Source organism: Liolophura sinensis, chromosome 10 (assembly GCF_032854445.1).
Source record: "Liolophura sinensis isolate JHLJ2023 chromosome 10, CUHK_Ljap_v2, whole genome shotgun sequence".
NCBI classification, from domain to species: domain Eukaryota; kingdom Metazoa; phylum Mollusca; class Polyplacophora; order Chitonida; family Chitonidae; genus Liolophura; species Liolophura sinensis.
Genome location: NC_088304.1, coordinates 5,300,441 through 5,323,621, shown reverse-complemented (window position 1 = coordinate 5,323,621; position 23,181 = coordinate 5,300,441). Strand labels below are relative to the sequence as shown.

Below are 23,181 nucleotides of genomic sequence, written 5' to 3'. Positions count from 1 at the left end.
TACTATGGCACTTATAATCACTTCATAATGAGGCTGGTTTTATGCATTTTTTCCGCCAACACTCATATCGACAACAAGCCTATCGAATTTCTCCACAAAATGGTTTGCTGATCTGCATATAGTTATAAAGACAGGTCATCGAATGACCCTGGAGTTAGTTTCTTCAAATTTCCAGACGATTTAGCCCTCAGGAAGGCGGTAATTTACAGCACAAGACGAAAGGATTCTGTACCCACCAAACATGGCCGTATCTGTTCTAGCTATTTACAGCTGAAAGCTACAAGAGGAATGGAGATGAATTTCCACAATGGCACCTGCATACAGTAGTTATAAAATACTATTAACAGAACTGAAAACTGTTAAATAGTAAATGTCTGTACACTAACGCAGACGCCCACCTCGTACATGTGCATTTATTTATATTGTACAAGGCTATAAAGGCATAGGCTTTTCGGAATGCAGACAACAACTGGTAGTTGTCATCGCATATAGGTATGAATTTAGAATCCCTCAGAGAATAGAATGATATTGACTGTGAAGCTGACAGAGGGAAATAAATAGTAAATAAATATTAAATTTGGTATGGTGTGTATAGCTCACCAGTGTGTAATGATAGTGCAGTTGGAAATCTCTGGGCAAAAATGAAATTCAACATCTGAAAAATTGGAATTTAAAGTCTGTCGTAATTCGGAATTTGAACATCGCCCACTATGGGTTCAAATCGCCAAGGCAGTATATTTGCGTCTATGTAGCTAGAATCCATTGTGAAAATGACATGGTTGTGATACAAATTCTCAGGTTATTTAGGCCAGCCATCTATGACGTCACTCACTGAGCTGTACCTCTCGGTCGGCTAAAGATCAACTACGGCAGTAAATCTATTGTCTTTGGTGAGGTTAAAAATCATTTTTAGGTTTCTCAGAAAACCCCACCCACCCTCCACTCCTCTTAACATACTGTTTAAACAGGCTATAATCTAGATAATGAGGACCGGTAGCTAAATCTGGACACTAATCCTTTAATGTGACATTTAACTTTTATTTCAAGTTCATCTTACTGCAAGCTCCTCTTCTTGCCAATAGAGCTCTCTGTCCAGTCCATTAGAGAAAATGGAGAAGGTGTGCCTGAGGAAATCTGCCAGTTCCTTGGAGGTAGTGTCTCTGTCAAAAACAGTGAATAAAACAGGCACTTTGTAAAAGAATGATGTCAGAAAAAAAAACACAAAACACACATGCACAGTGTGTTTAGAGCATCACTTTATTTCTAGCTCTGAAAACCTTGGCCCTTCCAGGGTAAAATGGCTAAACCATTGTACTCATTGCAACTTACTTAATTGGCCATTGATTAATAATACTGAAGAGTGAAATTCAGCTGTTGCTGGTTTGGCAGATTAGTCAGGTACGCGGTGAACTCAGGGCACTTTGGTTTCATCCACTTACAGAAGTGAGAAGTTCTTGTGTACGGCACTAAACACTATTCAAATCTATCACAAAATAAACTTACAGCTCACCTGTAGGAGACACATGATTGCAAAATTTCAGTTCAATACATAAAGATCTGAAGTTGTGAATTTGCTAATTTATGATAATTAATATGCTCACATCGCATCAACACTAGAACATTTCCCTCACGTTGCTGCGCTCTACATGTGTGCAAAACCTAAGCTCAATATAGGCAGTACTTTTTAAGATACCACTGCTAACATTTACCTTAACATTGCTTTCCATGTTATTGGACACTGATGCTCATGAACTGTTAGCTAATGAACTGCTACAATTTGACAGCTTACCCGTCAGAGGATCCTGTTATGACAGAGGGATAACCCATCTCATTGACACATTTGTAAGCCTGGCTGAGCAGCCAAGATTTGGCTTCTATCTCCAGGCGTCGTCTCTCTTCCGCAGACATCTGGGGCGGCTCCTGCAACATATAGATAATCAACATCTATACAGTGTGCTATAAACAAATTTGATCAAAATTGGCATAATATTAGGCAGTTACTGCATACATGGCAAAGCATGACAAAACAGATGGATGTACAGACAGGCGAGCAGACAGACTGTCAGATGCAAATTAATATCCCACGGGATGAAAAATACAGGCATAAATAATCAAATCAGAGCACAAATAAACCAATCAGAGACTTGACTGAGTCACTATTAATGAACCATTCAGTTACGGTTTTTCTCCAGTTAAGAATGGGGAATTTGTTTTTGTAGACAGACATTTGGTACTGTTACAGCTCCCCGACTGCAGGTCAATGAAATCACTTCGATGGTACTTTCTGTAATTCTTCAATCTTTTTCAGATATTTTCCAGGTTTATTCAAGCATATCCTGAAGGCATTATTCTGTGTAGACTGATACAAACTTTGAAGTCTTTTGCCTCCAAAATCATATTAAAAATGTGTATAAATTGCACCGAAAGTTGCTCTTTCACATGCAAAAAGGTTGAGGAATTAGGGGGTAACTGTTGTGTGTTTTACTCCTGTAAGCACACCAGTTCTGACGTGTATTAATTTTCTGAATGCTGTTGACTGTTTTTCTCCAGAATGTCTCATTTATGTCATGGAGGTCAGGTTTATGGACGGGAGGAAACTGGAGAGTTTTTAAAACCACTGGCTTTACACTGTACCTTACGAACCTCCTGAACTTACATTGCAGCATAAGCAGACAGAGAGAGAACAATGTAAAACAACCACACGACAAATCATCCAAAGTTGAGACAGAAGTTACAATATTATTTTTACAGCATGGTGTCATAATCACTTACCAAAAGTTGTGGATGGGGCATTTCAGAAGGGAAGTAACTGTTGATGAAGCCTTTCCCTAGCAATTTGAAGAGCATTTCCCGCCTTTCAGGATGGTTGAACTGCTTTTGGACTTTTTGAGCTAGTGCTTTAGCCACATCCTCCTCCAGCTGGAACAAAGAATTTGTTATTTACTTATTTGATTGTTGTTTCACACTTATAACTCAAGTATTTATTTTATTTTTATGTCATGGTTAAGTTTGTGGATAGATTAAACTCGCTTAAGGTAATATTAATTTGTTTATTTATTTGATTGGTGTTTTACGCCATTCTCAAGAATATTTCACTTATACCATGGCGGTCAGCATTGTGGTGGGAGGAAACCGAGCAGAATACCAGGGGAAACCCACGACCATCTGCAGGTTGCTGGCAGACCTTTCGAAGTACGGCCAGAGAACAAGCCAGCATGAGCTGGACTTGAACTCATAGCGGCTGCATTGGTGAGAGGCTCCCAGGTCATTACGCTGCATTAGCGCGCTAGCCAACTGCGCCACAGAGGCCCCCAATATGAATTTGAACACACACCTGAGCCTACACTGAATCAGTGTAGCCATCAAAAGTCTAGCACTACATCATATCCATGTCTACCACAAAATTCTCAGTCCCTCATAACAACTACAATGTCGATGTTGCAAAATTAGGACTGAGCGAAGCAGTTCGGAATACAGTCATGAACTGTATATTTTACAGAATATCATATTTCTATATTGTGTCTTGTCCCTCACACCCACGTAATGTTTTCAGTTATTGTTTTCTATTCTTGTAATGAAATACTGTAGTACCTAAACTGAGAGAGTCCTATTATATCGTCTTATAGTCATATTCTGCCTTTTACCACACCAACTTAATGTTCCACATCATTATTACTAAACATTTTCTTTGAAATCTACTTTTGTACTAAAAATGTAAGTGTGTTCAATTTACCTTGTGCCATGGTGCATTTGGGAGTAACGTCTGCTGGAAACAGGAGTCTAACCAGGGCTCTCCAAATGGACAGTAAGAGTCGCTGGGAACGAGGTGTCTCTGAGACATGGTGATTTGCTATCTACACCAGTATGGATAATTACAGTTTTAACTAAAATAATTGTGTACAGCTTAAATTAATGGAAATTCTGCATGCAGCGGGTACAAATTCCGTTTATTTACATAGGTGACTACTGTATGGGCTTCATTTACATTTATGTACAAAAATATAAACATACAAATCTGATCTTATTTACATGTCTACAACATTATATCAATTAATACTGATAAAATCTAATGAGGTCAAAAGTCTGTGTGCAGCGCAGGTGAAATCGGTGGCTTACACGGCTGTTCAATGTCTGTAAATTTTCCGCCATAGCTGAAAAGGGCTGGATTTTAACTCATCCACTTTTCCTGGTAAAAGCTTTGCAGCGAGAGACTTCTAAGACAAAGATGCTGCAGATGCAAAATGAAGATTGCCAGTTCCTCAGTCAAAATTTTTTATACCTACTTCACTGAGTTCAACTAAATACTGGTATAAATTTAAACTTTTTCAGCTGCTGGATTTTATGATGTACTCAAATGTGTTAATTGTGCAAAATTTGGCACAAAAACTCTGATATTATTCCTGGTGTAAATCCTGTACAAAAATGGCGGAACTAATCCAATCCGATGGTAGGTGAGAATCGGGAAAGCGGGTGAGATTCAGGTGGCTATGCTGGGTGGTTTTTCTCCGTAACAGTACTTGGCTACCGGGTCTCGATAGGAATTCTCATGCTGAACACTCTGTCCAAACAAATACATCAGTTTATTTAACTGATACAAGCAGATGTTTAACACGAAAACACATGTTTAAACACAAAAAGACATATTTAAAGACAAAAAGACAGGTTTAAACACAAACAGACATAATTAAACACAAAGACATCAACAACTTAGAGATTAAAATCCACTGGGACACTTGTTGCTTTAGTTGAATGAGCCAGCATGTTTATACTTTGAGTATGAGTTACAGTAAATACAGGTAAACTTACCCATGAAGACCTGTGACAGTTTAAAACACAGAGCTCAAAGGTATCATGTCACTGAACTAAGTTCAGGTATTGTGCCACTGAGGTAAACTTACCTGTGAAGATGTGCGACACTTTTAGAAAGAACTCAAAGTAACCCTGTCACAGCTCTGAGTTACGGTGTCGTGACCTTGAGGTAAACTTACCCCTGAAGATGTGCGACTCTTTCAGACAGAGCTCAAAGTTACCCTGTCACTGCTCAGAGTTATGACGAAATGCCACAGAGGTAAACTTCCCTGTGAAGATGCGCAACACTTAAACACACAGAGCTCAAAGTTAAACTGTCACAGCTCTGAGTAACATATCACAACACTGATGTAAACTTACTTGTAAAGATGTGCAACAGTTTAACATACAGAGCTCAAAGTTATCATGTCACTGCTCTCAGTTATGTTACACAACACTGATGTAAAATTACCTGTGAAGACGTGCAACAATTTAACACACAGAGCTCAAAGTTACCCTGTCACAGCTCTGAGTTACAGTGTCACGACCTTGAGGTAAACTTACCTGTGAAGATGTGCGACACTTTTAGAGAGAGCTTAAAGTTACCCTGTCACAGCTCTGAGTAATGGTGTCACGACCTTGCGGTAAGCTTACCTGTGATGGTGTGCGACACTTTTAGACAGAGCTCAAAGTTACCCTGTCACAGCTCAAGGTTACCCTGTCAAAGCTCACAGTTACGACGAAATGCCACAGAGGAAAATTTACCTGTGAAGATGTGCGACACTTAAGCAGACAGAGCTCAAAAAGATCACGAACGGATGTTAATGCCTGGTCAGAAGTTTCCTGAGCATCTTTCAAAATTCTGCCTAGTAGAGGTTTCTGAAGACAAAGAAAAAAGACAGTCATGATCAGGTAATCTTCCCCTCAAGAAAAGTCGCATTCTCACAAACTTTAATCAACTGCCACAAATAAAGATGAAAAAAAAAAACTGACAATGCTTAAGTTGTGGCATTGTTGCTCTTCGTCAAATCAGTACATTTTAACAATAGCACAGAAAATAATGAAAGTTATCCGTGAACGATGACTTTACTTGTGAATTGTTTATTTCAGAGGATTTGCAAATGTAATTCAGGTAATAAAAGTGATCTTTCTCGGGTCATTTTTAATACTGCCTACAACCAACCATCATTAAGTTCACGAATTCAACAACAACATCACTGCACAATCTATTTATTTATTTATTTATTTGATTGGTGTTTTACGTCGTACTCAAGAATATTTCACTTATACGACAGCGGCCAGCATTATGGTGGGAGGAAACCGGGCAGAGCCCGGGGGAAACCCATGACCATCTGCAGGTTGCTGATAGACCTTCCCATTTACTGCTGGAGAGGAATCCGGAGACTTGAACTCACAGCGACCGCATTGGTGAGAGGCTCCTGGGTCGTTAAGCTGCGCTAGTGCGCTAACCAACTGAGCCACCGAGGCCCCTACATTACTGCACAAAGGGACGTCGCCATGACCTTGTAGTTTTGACACTTAAAATTCCTATATTCATGTGACTGATTTGCTTAATCTTTTTATGGGAAACTGAAGGTTTCCAGTTTTAGGGTATCATCCACTGAAGTTGTTCCTACCTTGTCAGGTAGAAGACAGCAGGTCACACAGTATTCATATATGACACAGCAGCCATTACTGAGGCAGCTCTTGCAGGAAAAGCGTATGGAGCTGTCACTCTCTCTGTTACAGCAGCCTCCTATCAACACATCGGTGCGACTACACACATAACCTACAAAATAAGATTGATTGATGGATTGATTAACTGTTATGGGTGAGAAAGCTATAGTGTTCATATTAAACCATCAACCTATGGCAAGACTGGAAAACAGGAAAATCTTAATTTTTTATTTATTTTTTGATTGTGGCTTTACGTGCATCAGCACCCACAAATGTTGTCCTCGTATGACAATGGCCAGGTTTAGGGGTGGAGGAAGCATCAAACTTGTCTCGAAAAAAGCCTGAATGAGGAACTACAACAAAACTAAACCTTCTAGCACAAGGCTGCCATAAATAGAGCAATCATTAAAAACTGATTTGTTAAATGTTGATCAGAAGAATATTTCACACAGGCCATATTTTGACTGCAGTGAAAACTGGAAAATTTAAATGCATCTTTGATTTCCTCCTGTCACCATGCTGGCCACCATCGTATAAGTGAAATATTCTTGAGTAGGCATATATCACACATTACGGCCCTCTGGCGAGCTAGCTCCCTCGGTCACGGAGCCCCCTCCCCCCTTAACCCTTCCAAATAGTAATAAGACATTTAACAATTATTGAAATTCCTGGAATATATGAAACAAATATTCAGGTAATAAATATTGACATATAAATGTATGTAAAGAACCAATAAATTTTGGAGTCCTTGCGAGACTACCAGAATTTCAAGCTCTACCTCTCTCATCTGCTATCAATGACTTCCCCTGGACGGAATTGCGACACTTTGTCTGGCTCTGGTTCACATTGCTCTCCTGTAGGCTGGGCTGCCACTCAAACGGCTGTCTGAACAGTGGGCGTCTCACTTCATAATCATCAGGGGACAGCGCACTGCTACCCTACAAACCATTCAGCAAAATTTCTGTTCAGTTAACTTGATCGTTATTTAATACAGTGCTAAAAATATTTTCACTCATCTGACAGGGTGGGGGAAAGAGAAAGCTGGAATAAACCATCAAGCTTTGGCACATTTTCCCTTGTGTGATATGGGCAACTGGGAATGCTAGAGACCACTTCTTGCCACCACTGCCCTCAGAACTATGGAAGTTGTGGAATCTTGAAAATTCCCTTGACTTACATGTAGAATGGGACTGAACACATTTTTGCTGACCTAGTGATTGAAAAACAAAGGTTGCCGTCATCCAGTGCTTTAACCATCTGAGTCAGCGAGGTTCCTTTATTTATCATGAATATGCTGTACTCCGGAATGTATTGCTTTTATGATAGCAGTCAGGTTTATGAAAGAAAACAAACATGCAGAACGCAGAGAAGCCATCTCTCTTAAACAAATCTTCTGATTAAAAGCTGCAGCCAAACCAGCACTGCAGGAGCTGAATATGAATCTGTGACTTTACATGTTGCTATAAGATAAATGCTTTTGTCACTGGACACAATTTTACGTTCATTTTCTTAATTAAGATATTTTCTGTTTTGCATAACACAAAATATTTTTGGCAAATATAGTATGAGAAGTTTTCCTAGCACTGACATCAATTGGTAATTTCATCAGCACTACCAAACTATAAAAGTCACATCACACTGGACCAAACTCTAAACAGTACATACTAAGACATCCTTTCCTTGTACTCTTGTTTTATATCGTTGCTACGACTAGAAAACCATGGACAGACATCTTGAACACAAATTATTTGTGCTTCTGCTCACATGACAAGTGGAAATACTTCCATTTTCTCCACAAGCTCAACTAACCTAATTTCTACAAACTAATGAAATGTGTTCTCAGAAAAAGTTCTACAAAAGACTTGTTGTTCTGCTGATTGATAAATACTCTTCAGCAGGATTCTGATACATCTGTCATGGTTCTTCTTTGTAACTCAAGATCCTAAGTGCATTGTCTGTGAGGACCAGCCCTTCTACTTAATGCTACACATCCTGAACATCTAAAATTTTGATGACCGCAGACCTTGCCAGAATAAAGTCTTACCAACTCACTACGAAGTCAGACCAAGTCATAAAGGCAGTGAACATGAAACTGTGACCTGATTAGCCTACAACCTGAGTTTCCAAGTATAGGGCTTAAGTGAGTCTCGCGTTTATTGGACGCTTTCTGACATTGGTATAGGGCCATCCTTGTCCCAACAAAATTTTGCCAAACCTAATGTCAGAGCAATCTCGGTCTATTCGACATGTAGTTTAATCAAGTTAAAGGTCCATTTTCAACAATTTTTGATATTTACCTGCCTCAACGTTTAATCTTTGAATTAAGAAAATCCAGTCTGTCCATTTCGCAAAGCACTCTTCAAAACAAAGTGGGTTTTAAATCCATTCTAAAAACCGTTGTACACATTGATTTCTCTTCTGTATTGAGGAGAAAGGGACCCTATCAATCAGTCATACACGCTTAAATCCATTTCAGTCTATCTAAATGCAGAAAATCTGAGGAAGTGTTGAATTTCTCTGTTCAACATCACATGTGCATGCGCGACACCTCAGGTGCATCTAAAACCTGGATGGTGTCCGAGGCTAGGGTTAGCAAACATGCATTACAAAAAAGATGTGCAGACGACAGCCTTAAGGCTTGACTGGAACCTTTAGAACTCCTTTTTCTCGCTTGACCGACTGGGCAATTTGTTCTTTCTATTCTAAATCCATGATGACTGATGAAACCATAACTAAACTTGACATTTAAGACGGGTTGTGTGGCCCTGTGTTGTTGTGTTGATTTCAGATCCGCATCTGGAGTGGGGTTGGAGTGGGGTGAATCTGTATGTCGGCATGTAACCCATATTGAGTGCTTTGGATTGTTCAACGTCAATTCCTATATGCGTGCTATCCAGGCGATCACAGCCGCACTCCTCCACTCATGCTGAAGAAAGTAGACTGCAATCTATCCTGGAAACGCTCAAGCTCATCTATCACCTAGTCAGAATTATTTGTTCAGACTACAATTTACTGCAAACTGACCGACATAATTAAGTTTATGTTTAACTTTATTTAAGTACAAATGACGGCACTGCTGACGTGCTGTGGTGGTTGGTGACAATGTAAACAACAACAACAACATGAAGATTCACGATCAAAACAGGCCCCCAAAATACCCACATCCTAGAGGTTTACGATCATCTAACGATCACATCGCCGACATACCTGTTTAAAAGTGTTAACAAGGAAATAAATCAACGAACAAATAAAAATCACGGCCAGAACCCAACGTCTTCGCAACACCCGAGAGGTAAACATTTGTAGGCAAATTCGACCATGGTCATCTTAGCCGCATTTCGTATAAAAACGGTTAGATGGAAAGACAAAAATATTGAAAACAATGATCTGAAATCCATATTATTTTTTCAACCCGACTCAGTTTTACATGAAAATACACGATTTTGAGATCTAAGAGAAAATTACGAAACTGCGAGAGTATCAAAAATACTTAATTTTGTAAAAGCGAGAATAATTGGTCGCTGCATATGTTTTGCAGCCAATGAATTGGACGTTTCTTACAAGGACACAGCATCTGACAGCTCCACGAGGAAACGTACAAGCTGTTCACGTCATATGATTTGTTAGATTTTCACGAAGAAATTAACTGCTGGCGAGGTGAGTGGGAAGTGTTTTGTGACGCATGAATGTCAGCTAGGAAATGTCATTTGATATACCTGTTGACTATGTTTTGTCCGGGCGCAAAATCAAACTTTAATAAACTCTAAAGGGTAAGGTAACCAACCATTTGTGACATTAGCCTACTTCCTGTTTCGATATGAAATGTACTGTTTACTAGTTCATCAAAATGGTTTCATTGTATTATTCTAACATTCTGACATTCATCGCACGAAGTGGCTATTTACCTAGCCACTGTTTATCTAACAATCATTTCCAGGTTTAGTTGCAGAATGAAACTCTGTATCAGCCCACACAATGTATGTGGAGAGTTACGGGGAATAACTGCATCTTATTTGTTGGACTGACAGTATGCCATATGTACTGCATTTTTACACATGCGTTAAATCTTCCTTAGCGTGAATTGATGTCAACTGAGTGGTTCCCATAATCAGTTAACCTGTTCTGAGTCTTGACGAACCAAAAACATTCAATGACAACTGCACATGTTCACAAAATAAATACAACGGGTTAGTCGATTATGGGTTGAAATCACTCTGTTGACATCGATTTACGCTAAGGAAGATTTAATGCATGTGTGAAGATGCATTTGCACTATATATGTTTGACGTATAATGGTGGTCGGCTTGATGGGTGGGGGAAACGCAGAAATTATCTGCGTATGGGATGACATGACTTGAGTGGCATTTGGTTATTTTGCTATGTTTTATTTGTCTAAGATTGCTCTGCCTTGGGTTTGGCAAAATTTTGTTAACCAACCAACATTGGTTTGGGGCCATCCATGTCTGAGCAAAACATTGCCAAACCTAACATCAGACCAAACTCAGACTATGTTTTATTAAAATGTCATTAGTGTCTGCTCATAGTGGTCTTTATCTGGGTATAGCTGGTTGCACTATATATATTTGACTATATAACGATGATCAGCTTCATGGGTGGAGAAAACCAGAGTGCCTAGCATAAACCTTCAACCTTTGGCGAGTTACTATCGGCTATGTATCTGCGAAACAAATGTTAGATATCTTAATTACGACACCTATGTCGTTGCCTGCTTGTACTGTTCCTCAAGCCTACAAGCAGTGAAAGTTGAAGTTGTTATTGCAGACAGCAATCAGAGTATAACAGTTTTCTTGAGGATTTCAATACCAAAAATACCAGTTGCATTTTAATCCCAGAAGTAGGTCACGTGACACTCCAAATGGCTGTAGCCGAAAAGGCACTTGGTACCACTGAAGTTCTAGCAGTCAGTGTGATCACCATGCAGCAAGTTCATTAGTTTCATAGGTGAGGATAGTAAATTAAGAGGATATTATTAGAGATTCTCAACATAAAAATTACACAGAAATGAGCAGAGGAGGTGAGTTAGTTTGCTGTAAGTGGCAAAGAGATGGGAGTTTGAAATCCGCGTAATGGTTTTTTAGAGCTGTTGAGGAACTCAGTGTTATGATGAATGTCAGAATTTTAAAATAGTGCACCAAGTCATCTAGATGGACTAACAGTTTCAAGCTTCAAGTAGCATGACATTAGTCACATTCAGATAATTCTTTCACCTGTGGTTTATGTTTATCCTAATGACTGGAGTCTAAAATGACTTAGTCCATTCCTTCAGTTCCTACAAGATTCAGTGGCATGGATGAAAATGTTTTAAGTACTGATTAGTGTACATTATGCTCTAGCTGCGATACTTAGTTCACTGTGTCAAATGATCCTCTGCTATTTGTGGGACATGGAACGTTTGACGACTGAACGCGTGGTAGTTTCATAACACAAATGAAGAGAAAATACCCAAGATGGTATTCACCATTGTGGCTCATAGAACATTTACCTGGCTCGGACTTGAAACATATTGTATTTATAAACCTGATAAAATAAAATTCTTTTATTATCGGGTGTCAGGAGTCTTCTGGTCAGTTTAAAACTGAAACCATCCGAAAAACCCAAACCCAAACTGAAAACCCAAACCCAAACTGAAAACCCAAACCCAAACCAAAAAAGCCTCTGCATTAAAAAACAGAAGAAACTTGGTTGAGAACATGTGTTTTCATATTGTAAAGCGACGTAATCGGTCAGATATTGGTACAGAAATTAGCATGTTGTTTTAATATTCGCCAGGAAACATTGAACAGCATCACTTGCATTTGAAATTATAGTTATTCTGTGTTGTCGTTTATTAACCTAGAGTCAGGTTGGATGTTTCCATAAACCTGAAGTGAAATCGCCAAGCTTAGCGTTCAACTGCTTTTCTGTGCTGTGACTGTATTACTCGGTAACTAGATTTGAAGATGTGTACGTAATTTGAAAAGTCAAATGGTAACTACAACTCTGCCTCATTATAACATGCTCCTGTACAAAATACAGTTCATTATAACATTTTTACGTGTTTTTTACAAATGTGTCCCCAGTTTTTTATCAAGTTGTTGTTGCTTGTCACATCTCTACATACTTTTAGAAATTGTAGTTTATCGAACTGTCAGATTTTATACCTTCTTTTTGACTCATAGACTTGTCATAAATCAATGAAAGTCACAATATAATGTGCAGTATCACACTGTGTCTATTCCTGTATTATGGAGATTATGTCACAAATTATCAGAGGCTATAACTATTACTCAGTAGACAGATTTGTCCCACACACTGACTAGCTACACGTATCACTTACACTTGGTAGGCTAATTTATCCCCCATTAACAGTGTTCTTTTGAGGGATTGGTGTATTACTTTGTCAGATGGTTTACAGATTAAATAGGCCCTTGTGGCCTGGACTGTCAGTTTTCAGCAAACTAGATGGCCTTGTCGCTGACAAGATCTCAAGTTCAAATCCAACCTTTGGTGAGGCCATACTCAACATGAAGAGAGTGCAGTGGTTTACCTTCTCCAGTTCTTCTCAGTTTTTTTTCCACCCATAAGGCCTGCACTGTTAATTGCTCATCACCTCTTCGTGAAAATCACACATGCTGCTAGTGATAAATTATCAATTTCGTAGTCAAAAGTAGAGAAAATTGTAAACATAGTTTTATAAATGATTTTCATATACTGTGTTTGTGTTGTTGGTTAAATGCTGACTGAGAAACATGACCTGTTGGTAGGATAACATCTACGTGGAAGATTGCTGAGTGTGACCACAACATTTTATTTTTTTGCAGGAGAACAACATTGTAGGATAGATTACAGCAGACTTGGCCATGGCTGATCCACCTCAGAACAGCAGTCATTCAGATGGCAGGAGGCAGGGACCATTCCGTCCAGTGGTTAGCCAGAACGCCACAACATTACAGCAGGCCTTTTACGATCTGGCTCAGAGAACTGCATCGCCCTCATCCCCTGTTGACACAGTCATCGATATGTCACGACCAGAAATTCAAGGCCTGTTTTCAGGTAGTTCTGTGTCGCGTCATGCAGGATTCCCACAGAGTCCCCATGCTGACGCTCACAGTCACAGTTTCCAGCAGAGGTCCCAGCAGGGACAGCCCCATGCGAGACGTGGTGGGGATGAGAACCAGAATGGTGACCAGCCTCCCCTGCAGGACCAGCACCCAAACTGGGCCCTGCTCCTCAAGAGCTGTGAGACAGCTGGACCATTCGCGCTTATTATCTTCATCAAGCTAATGTATGACCACAGATTAGGTAAAGATTTTTTTTCTTTTTCATCACTGGACAGATAATTAAAGTTGAAAAATTTCTGAACCTGCTTGGTATGTATAAAGATATCAAAGTGTGTTTGTGCACGAGTCATAACAATTTCTGGTATAATTTGTGTGTTGGACGTAACCTGGCCGCCCCTAAAAAAGGAGCCCTACGTCGATTGAATTTTTTATTTATTTTTCTATTATTGACCATTTCTTTAAAATTTCTGTCTTTGTCATCGGCCATAATAAAAAAAGAAATTTATTCCCTTCTGACTGACCATATATTTTCAAAAGTGTCGGGTTATGCCAACAAAGAATATTTTAAGGTTGGCCTTTATACCCTGGCTGAATGGGCTGCCCTAACCCTGACTCCTGACTTCTGACTTACAGAGCTTTATTCAGTTACATGTACACCTAATGAACTCTGATTATTGTTGTATAAATGGAATTATCAGTTAAGATTTCATATTTATTTTTTCACTCTTTTGAGGGTTGGCTGGGTTACTACATGTATATATATTGTAATTCTTCAATTTTTTCAGCCACTAAAACACTTTTTTGAATGGAATTTATGTGTACAATTATTATAAAAAGGACACTGAAATGTTTTTTTCGAGTCATTAAAGATGCAAGCTTCATAATTTTCTGCAGATTATGTCATCCCATAGTTATCTCAGAATATCTTAAAATGTTGCTTGCGTAGATTCAAACAACATTGCTGCTGAAAGCTGTCATCTTTGTGCAACATTATTTGATGGCAATATCAGTCATGCTTAGACAGTGGTGTAACTTTTTTTTTAGTGCCTGCCATCAGGGCAGCCTGCACCTCAAGTCAGCCTGCCCTCACTGGAAAGGGCCTGCCATCAGGGCAGGTAATAGCCTTAATCTACCTGCCCACAGCCAATGTTCAACACAGCCAAATATTACCAACTAAAACGCCTTTGACGGAATGGAAGACACAGTGAAGCACAAGCATAACATATTCTCCTGTCTTGGTCACACTAGTTCAGTTAAGTTAAATGCTGAGGTGTATAATTTTCAGCAATTTCTAATATTTACCTGACTCAATGTTTAATCAGTGAATTAAAAATCCCCATAGGTCCCTTCCGTAAGGCACTTTGCGGAACGAAATGGGCATTTAAATCCATTTTGAAACGGCTGCACACGTCGATTTCTGGAGTGCATTAAAGAGAATAGGATCTGTATTACCACTCATGCGTGAATAAATCCATTCTCATATCTCCTTCTCCCTCGTCAAAATAACTTTGAGCTGCCATGGCAAGTTGAATGTTCTTAAGTCTCAGAACCGTGTGCCAAAAGATATGGAAATCAACCTAACAAGACAAGACCACAAAAACAGTCTTAAATGACAACTAACGATTATTGCATCATGGATGTAGAAAAAAAAAATTACCGATCAGTCAATTCTAAAGGTTTCAGTCAAGACTTGATGACCTCATGTGCACATCTGCTTTGTTATCTATGTTTTCCGCCTGTGGCCTGAGATACAATTCGGATTTGGATGCACCCATTGCGCCGCACGTGCACACCGTGATATTGAAAAGACCAAAGTCAACACTTTATCATTTTTCTACATGTAACTAGTGTGAAATTGATTGAAACTTACAGGAGTGATCGAAAAGACCCATTGCTTGTCAGTCCACACCAGAAATCGGTGTGTACCGCTGTTTTGGAGTGGATTTGACGGCCTATTCCGTTCCGCAAAGTGCCTGCATTACGAATTGAGTATCAAGAATTGTTGAAAACAGACCTCAACGTTTCATTTAATTGAACTGTAGTCATACAACCTATTGCGATCAGATAGTAGGGAACTCGTAGCTTTACCTATGTCTGGATTTTTCGGAGCAATGTTGGTTAGAAAATGGTGCACGCCACAAAATTTCAGCTTCTCGTTAGCAACGGATTTGACGTTAAAAATACAAACTCTCCTGTGCCCGGCTTCTTGTACTGGATGTACGACTCATGGAGAAGACAGAAAACTTCCTTACCCATTGGTGGAACTCTTGTGTGGCAGAAGCACGTTTGTCTAGTTAACCACAACAACAGAAGGGTAAAAGGGTCACATGTGACATCCATCGGACATTACGAGTTGAATTTATTTGTAAAGGAGAAAATGGGTATCCAGAAATAGTGGCTGCCTGATCGGACAGGATACCCGAGCCTATAACATGCCCGCAGCTATTTTTGCCTGTATTTGGCATGCGGGCAGGCAGTTACACCACTGCCTAGAGATCACCCAATAAAATGAGTGTATCTATCATAATCACCTTGTTTTCTCAAAGGCTCGTCTTGCTCTTTAAGTACGGCACCATTTGCATGGCAGTTCTTGTTTTTCAGCCATTTGTAAGTGTACACATAATGTATGGGCTCAGTTCCAGTGTTGGAATCATTGAGATTTCCCTGTTAATTGCTGACTATAAATAAACAACAGCATTCATTGGACTGGTTCAGGTGGTCTTACATAAAGTTTATTGAATATTCAGACATTACTTTTCTGATACATGTATACATTGGGCCTGCTTTCCTGGTGGTGATCTGTGTGTCACATTTTGGAGAGTTAGTCATGTACTTGCCAAAGTCCTGTGGTTTATTCCAGGTGCACAAATTATACTCCATCAGTAAACCTGCAAAATCATCACAACATGAAAACATCTTGAGCACAACATTGAACACCAATCAGATCAATTGATAATTAGATGAAAAAGAAAAATGATGTTTAAGCCGGAAATTTTCCCTTGCAGGCATCCTGTTATTTGCTGGATTGATGGGTACATTCTACCATGCAAACAGGAAGCTGGAGCTGGAGATCTATAATTCTGTTATGCGGGTAAGAATCAGAATTGGTACAAGCACCTGACACAGTTAAATTACCACAAGAAGACAATAACTGCTGAAAATATCATCAAACCTGGAAATAAGCAGCAGGTCAAGGACAATGTCTAGCAACAAATAGTATGTTGTCTGAGGCCAGCTGTTTCATGCAGGACATAACTACATGAAGTGAACATTGTAAATTTTTTATTTGTGCCACTTGACACGCGTAGATCGCTATATTTCATCATTCAGAATGCATCGTCATTTAGAGCTATGAGTGCATTCAACAAATGTACCTTGAAACCAACTATTTCACGCCTAAAATATTGCTGTTGTATATAGACAAGAGGGTGTATTTCACTGGTTACCTGTGACCATTTGCCAGGCTATCACACTGTCATAGCTGATCTTTTCTCACTCTCCGTGATGCAGCCTTTTCATTTTATCCTCTTTACAGCAGGAGAACAGACCCAGTCAGTCCAGGATGACGATTCTCTGGATTGTTCTGTTGATGACGGTCAACGTTCTGGTCATTTACTACATATTTGCCGATCAGCAACTCTGGAGAAGGTACATACTAGTGTAGTACATACTAGAGAGATTTTCTTGACTTTGACACTTCTTTTAGAGTAATTAAATATCTGGATTATGGCATAAAATCCTCATTTAATCTAATCCAGCTTACAACACTACCCAAGTCTTCACATCTCAAGCTTTTCCGGGAACCTTCTTTTTTTTTTAAATATAAAAATATAGTTCGGGTGATTAAAACTTTTTTAAACTTTGCTTTGAAAACAGTGACATTATTGCATCAGAAATGATTACCCAGATTGCCAGTTTTAGGGACTTGAGGGTTTGAAGTAATGCATCAATTACTCCAGCCTCTCAGCCAACACAGCGTGACCACTACATGTATTATACGATGGGATACTTCTCTGTTTCAGTTTGTATTTTCAACTGCCGGTGGTCGAAACTGTTGATATTTGGACATTAGCCTGGATCCTGGTCATTACAGATTTTGTTCTCAAATTTCTGGCGATAGCGATCAAAGGATGCTTGTCACTTCTACCTCAGATTTGGCTATCACCAAAAAAGCGGGTTCGTAATGAATTATCTTTGCTGACTCTTGTTGATTTAAATGTGAAAAGAAAAAATCAAAACAAAGAACATACATTAATCTTGTGAAACTAACAACAGCAAAATGTCATGAAATTGTGTATGGAATTATGGTGATAAAACCAGCCTTAAAATAACATATTTTGTACCTTTTTCCCCCTCATATTTATGAAGAAATAAGCTCAGCAAAAGTAATAACTGTATTTCAAACATAAAATTTGTTGAAAGCACAAATTCTGTTTAGTTGCATTGTTTCACACTTCTAGTACACGATTGTAGCCTAAGGAGTGAGTGAGTGAGTGAGTGCTTGGGGCTTAACGTTGTATTTTTCAGTGATATGACGACAAAGGAATTCTTAGAGTGCATGTAACGTGCCTCTTTGTTGCAGGACGGATTTCCACAGCTCTTTTATCCAGTTCTGCTTCAATGAAACGCCTTACTGAAGGCAAGTAAGCCACCCCGCCCATGTCATTACACTGATAAGGGTCAACCAGTAATTGCACTATGCCCTTCATGCTGAACGCCAAGTGAGGAAGTTGCAACTTCCTGTTTTAAGCTCTTAGGTGTGACTCGACCCAGGATTGACCTTGGATCTACCGCTCCCGAACTGTGCTATCGGGGCCAGTATAGCCTAAGGATTTGTTTTGTATATGCTTTGTTGTGGTTTATGCTTTATTGTGGTTTATTTCAGGGAAAGTATTACATGTTCATAGAGCAGTTCATCCAGTTCTATCGATGTCTGGTAGCGGTGCGACCTTGGTTACACTACCTGGCTGACTTCAACCACGGCGGTCAGACCCTGTCTGTGATACTTCTGCTGGTCTACTGTTTTTGTAAGGTGAGGTCACACAACTGCAGACTTGTTTACTCTTATGAATTTGGCGCAATCATGATAATTTTTTTATCATTAATTACACCACTCTGCCATTACTAAAAAAATTACGAATATCGAAGTGTTCATACCACAAATTTTAAGGAATTAATTCCGTACAATTCCTGGACAAATGTTTCGGTTTACATCCGAGTACCATCCATGGAAGACAACTCTTTAAAGAATTGAAATACAAACATGAGTGGTCTCCCATTACATCGCATCCTCCTCGCAGGGTGCCGGTAGTGTTAGTACTGAGTACAGTATGCCGCTGTCTTGTCGCCTTTGTCACAGACTTCTTGCTGACCATGTTGAGACGCACTCATGAGTCTGATTCTGATATGTCTGATGATGCTATTTCCGATGATACGAGCAAAAAAGACACGCAAATCATCCAAGCAGAGATATCAGAGGACATATACAAATTGGTCTCAGTCTCCTGATTTTTTTTTTCTTTATTGACTTGGGACACCCTAGCTATCTGATGGCCAACAATAAGGTGCTGTGCTCAATAACTACAAATTTTTATATCAGATTACTAATTTTTGTTACTTGGATTACTTCAAGTACAATTTTGAGGTAAACAGGTCTGCAACTATGTCGAAACATCTCCAGAAAGTCTCACGAGAGTGGTCTATTGGTTAGAGGCAGTTGTCTTTCAGTTGCTAGGATACACATAGTGCAGGTTCATCACAGGCCTTGGACAGGGAATGTGTAGGTCCTCACTTTGTCACTGTTTTTTTTTTTTTTTTGGGGTGGGGGGGGGTGGGGGGGGGGCTTGGTTACAATAGTGGTCTTCTATGCTGGTGTTGCTGTTTGTACAGCGTAGCATTGAGTTGAAGATTCCACCAGTGCAGTGTGCATATCTGTACGTATGGCTTGTGTATGTGTACATATGGCGTGCATATCTGTAAGTATGGCGTGCATATCTGTAAGTATGGCGTGCATATCTGTAAGTATGGCGTGCATATCTATTCACATGGTGTGCCTCAGTAAATTGCCAAAGGGGTGATGGTTTAACACACATTCTGATATCCTTCTCGTTAATACTGTACGATATCATTTGACAAGAAAATTTTTGAGAATGTTAAAAACACTGGAATTGAAAAAAAAATAATAATGTACAATCTAGTTCTGGTATTCTTGAACTAAAATTTGCCTGTTTTAGCAAATACAAAAAGAGCCTTGACATCATATTTTGTCTTGTTGAGATCAAGGGTTTAAAGGTTTGCCTGTTTTCTTTCTAGGTCAGCATAATATATAAAAAACTGAAGGAAGTACGAGAGGCCTTCAGGAAGGTCAGAGTGGATATGGTGAGTGTAAGCATTTCTTATCAAGCAAACAAATATGATTCAAGCGCCACATGAGTGGAACCAGTAATGGTTCATCCAGTACTGGTCGGGGGCCATGACCAAACCTCCGACAACAGGACATTGACTAGGTGTCTGATCCTCGATAGCAGTGGAGACCTGTCAAACCTCCGACAACAGGACATTGACTAGGTGTCTGATCCTCAATAGCAATAGGGTCCTGTCAAACCTCTGACAACAGGACATTGACTAGGTGTCTGATCCTCGATAGCAGTGGAGACCTGTCAAACCTCCGACAACAGGACATTGACTAGGTGTCTGATCCTCAATAGCAATGGGGACCTGTCAAACCTCTGACAACAGGACATTGACTAGGTGTTTGATCCTCAATAGCAATGGGGACCTGTTAAACCTCCGACAACAGGACATTGACTAGGTGTCTGATCATCAATAGCAATGGGGACCTGTCAAACCTCCGACAACAGGACATTGACGTCATTTTATGGGCAGCTCGTAAAACTCATGGTTGTCTGTATCAAGACTGTCCAAAGCTATGAACTCACATGTTCTTTTCTTTATTAGGTCGCAATTATCGGTGTATGTGAGCTCATAAAACATACATGAAGTACACACGCACTGCGACGTCACAGAAGAAAACGATGCATTCTGCTGTCATTTGGACCTAGTGTGTAGCTTGTCCTCAAGTCTCCCATTGATGTCAAATGTTCCTTCCAAGCTCATCATAATGGTGTCACATTAAAGATCGCACAACGTTACAGTAGAAACTGATACAAGGTTACGGTGTAGACATTACTCAACGATCTATTTTAAACCAAACAATGGCTCAGAGTCCTGCTTCACACTACCGCCGCCTCACGGAGTTAAAAAGTATGCCGACTCCCCATTGATGAGGTTCTATCTAAGCCATTTTGTCATTGCAATATTCATGCTACAAACAGGCGCTTTTCTACTGGTATACAGGTAATATGCTTACAAAGTGATTTTTTCACACAACAGGTGTTTGGTACAAAGCCATCTCGAGAAGAAGTAAAGGAAACAGGTGAGACATGCCCGATATGTCAGGATGATTTCAGAGAACCAGTAAAACTCAGCTGCAAGGTAAGGAGACAGTCCAGGTGGGCATGGCATGTGCTTGGTAGTGGCTGGGTGTGAGCTGAGAGACGTTGTGTTTGTGTATATTCGTGGATTCAAAGTAAATCATAATTGTTCAGTGCCTGATTCCTGCCAGGAGCCGTCATGCAAATGGGAGACTTTGAGTCAGGGACCTGTGTATAATGATTCGTCTAAACATAGGTATACTGGGTACTTTCACTTCTGTGTTCTTTAGCACTACTAGAAAAAAAAAAGATATTAAATCAGAAAGATCGTCATCAATTTTGTAAACGGAAATGAAATATAGAAAAGAATTATGTAAGTATTTCCCATCTCTTATTGTGTGCTCCATCTCATCCTGGCTGATCTGCCCCAGACTAGTGAGGTCAAAGGTAACAGACTTAAATCCATTCTTCACTGGTTCATCTACAGGTGTTCAGTAGGTTAAATACCTGTTGAAGGCGGAGCTTTACACCTGGCACTACAGTTTTCTTCACTCATAAACCTGATTGCTGTTTTGAGAAGTGTTTGAGTGAGGCATAAAACGCCGATCAGTAGATGAGTAACTTTTGCATGGCATTATCGTGTTATTGATGTTGAATGTTCTGTTGTTTTTTTTTCCAGCATATCTTTTGTGAAGACTGTGTGTCAATTTGGTTTGATCGTGAGAAGACGTGCCCTATGTGTCGTGCCCAAATAGCTGACAACCCACTGTGGAGGAATGGATCCACCTGCTCCAATGTGCAGTGGTACTGAGGGCCAGAGTTATCTCCCCTTGTGAACTGTGCAACATCACTAAACTCGGCCTTGTTTTCTAGAAACTGGACTGTCAACCCCATGTCAGATGAAGACATGACATATATATACTATTTCAGACAACAACCAGTTTTTAGCTGAAATGTCGCAAAATCTTGCAGTCCGGGGAAGCTAGGTGCTAATTTTCACCCGTTGGCCTGTTTTTTAACCTAGCTATAGCATGCTTACTGCGTTAAATATCTTTTTCATCGAAATTCTACATTGGAAATAGTGTCCCCATTCTCGCTAACTTGTAGTAAAGATGACGGAGAAACTGAACATGTTAGGTAAAAAGTGTTACTTTGAAGTTGATGTTTTTATAGTATTCAGTTGCATTGAGTGTAGTGGCAGGCAGTCTGGAATTAAGGGGCTTACTCGAACACATTTCAGGGTTATGGTGGACATGAGCACTTTAGACATGGTGTTTAACACGAAATGTGGCAGATTGGTCTATCACAAAAACTTCTATGAGATGACTTTAGAACATGCAGTGAAATACCGGGACAAAAAACAAACAAACATGCTACTCATTGTATAAATATGCTGATGTCATTCTAAATTGTCTCTTCTAGTCTGTTTCTATTTTGACAAAATTAGTTGTGCTCAGAATTCATCCATGAAAGAGAAGATATAATACTAGATAAATTGTCCTTGCCTGTGACTGATTTATAATTGGATAAGGTTGCATAGATTTGGTATAAGGAGATTATTCTATAAATAATGTTTACATGTGCATCTATATGAATGTGAGATTAGAACACTCCTTAAAGGGCCTCTGAAGATTTCATTGGAAAGACTAATTTCTTATCCGAAAAACTGAAGTTTTGTCCAAATTGTCATTTTAAGGCCTTTGTGTATTTTTACAAGCTAAACTTAAGGTGAAGGACAGTACCTTTTTAAGGGATGTCATGGGCGTAAAAGGCATAACTAAGAATGTCAGTCAACGTACATGGGTGTGATTTTCACATGGAGCATGATGTGCTTAAACATAGTTTTCATATTGATTTATTGTAAGTTTGAGCTCAGTAAATGCTGGCTTCCTCTCCGGCCGTATGTGAGAAGGTCTGCCAGCATCCTGAGGATGGTTGTGGGTTCCCCCCTTGGGTTTTGTCCGGTGTCTTTCACCATAATGCTGGTCGCCGTGGTATAAGTGAAATATTCTTGAGTACGGCATAAAACACCAGCCGAATAAATAAAATAGATTGATTGATTTATTTTATAAGTTAAATACAAGGTTTTAGGCCATATAAAAAAGTTAATTGTTTCCTATCACGAACCTTGGTTGGTTTGTTCATTCTTGTTTTTTTTTTTTTTTCTTACATTGTCATAGAAAACATACCTTCAGGTTGTAACTATAGGTTTGATTCTGGAA

General features: G+C 39.5%; 3 protein-coding genes across 4 annotated transcripts in view; 1 reads left to right on the top strand and 2 right to left on the bottom strand.

The window, feature by feature from the left end:
- The window catches only part of LOC135476597 (uncharacterized), a 37,080-nt gene extending 33,239 nt beyond the window's left edge, over positions 1 to 3,841 (bottom strand). The window contains 4 exon segments of the mRNA XM_064756674.1: positions 1,058 to 1,160; positions 1,790 to 1,920; positions 2,773 to 2,919; positions 3,734 to 3,841. Coding sequence (XP_064612744.1) covers positions 1,058 to 1,160; positions 1,790 to 1,920; positions 2,773 to 2,919; positions 3,734 to 3,841 — 489 coding nt within the window.
- A 605-nt stretch (positions 3,842 to 4,446) lies between these two features.
- LOC135476596 (SREBP regulating gene protein-like) lies at positions 4,447 to 9,790 on the bottom strand. The gene is made up of 5 exons (XM_064756673.1): positions 9,673 to 9,790; positions 7,244 to 7,403; positions 6,426 to 6,577; positions 5,554 to 5,667; positions 4,447 to 4,558 (listed from the first exon to the last, which is right to left on the bottom strand). The coding sequence occupies exons 1-5, from the start codon at positions 9,763 to 9,765 to the stop codon at positions 4,478 to 4,480; spliced, it is 600 nt and encodes a 199-aa protein (XP_064612743.1). The 5' UTR covers positions 9,766 to 9,790; the 3' UTR covers positions 4,447 to 4,477.
- Positions 9,791 to 10,052: 262 nt separating this feature from the next.
- LOC135476561 (E3 ubiquitin-protein ligase RNFT2-like) lies at positions 10,053 to 22,329 on the top strand. 2 transcript variants are annotated; one of them, XM_064756619.1, is made up of 9 exons: positions 10,053 to 10,122; positions 13,287 to 13,767; positions 16,532 to 16,617; positions 17,062 to 17,174; positions 17,549 to 17,702; positions 18,412 to 18,558; positions 19,839 to 19,904; positions 20,919 to 21,020; positions 21,639 to 22,329. In XM_064756619.1, the coding sequence occupies exons 2-9, from the start codon at positions 13,326 to 13,328 to the stop codon at positions 21,768 to 21,770; spliced, it is 1,242 nt and encodes a 413-aa protein (XP_064612689.1). In that variant the 5' UTR covers positions 10,053 to 10,122; positions 13,287 to 13,325; the 3' UTR covers positions 21,771 to 22,329. The 2 variants fall into 2 exon arrangements, with proteins under 2 accessions (XP_064612689.1, XP_064612690.1); XM_064756620.1 differs by lacking the exon at positions 10,053 to 10,122 and adding an exon at positions 10,207 to 10,235.
- Positions 22,330 to 23,181: the final 852 nt, after the last annotated feature.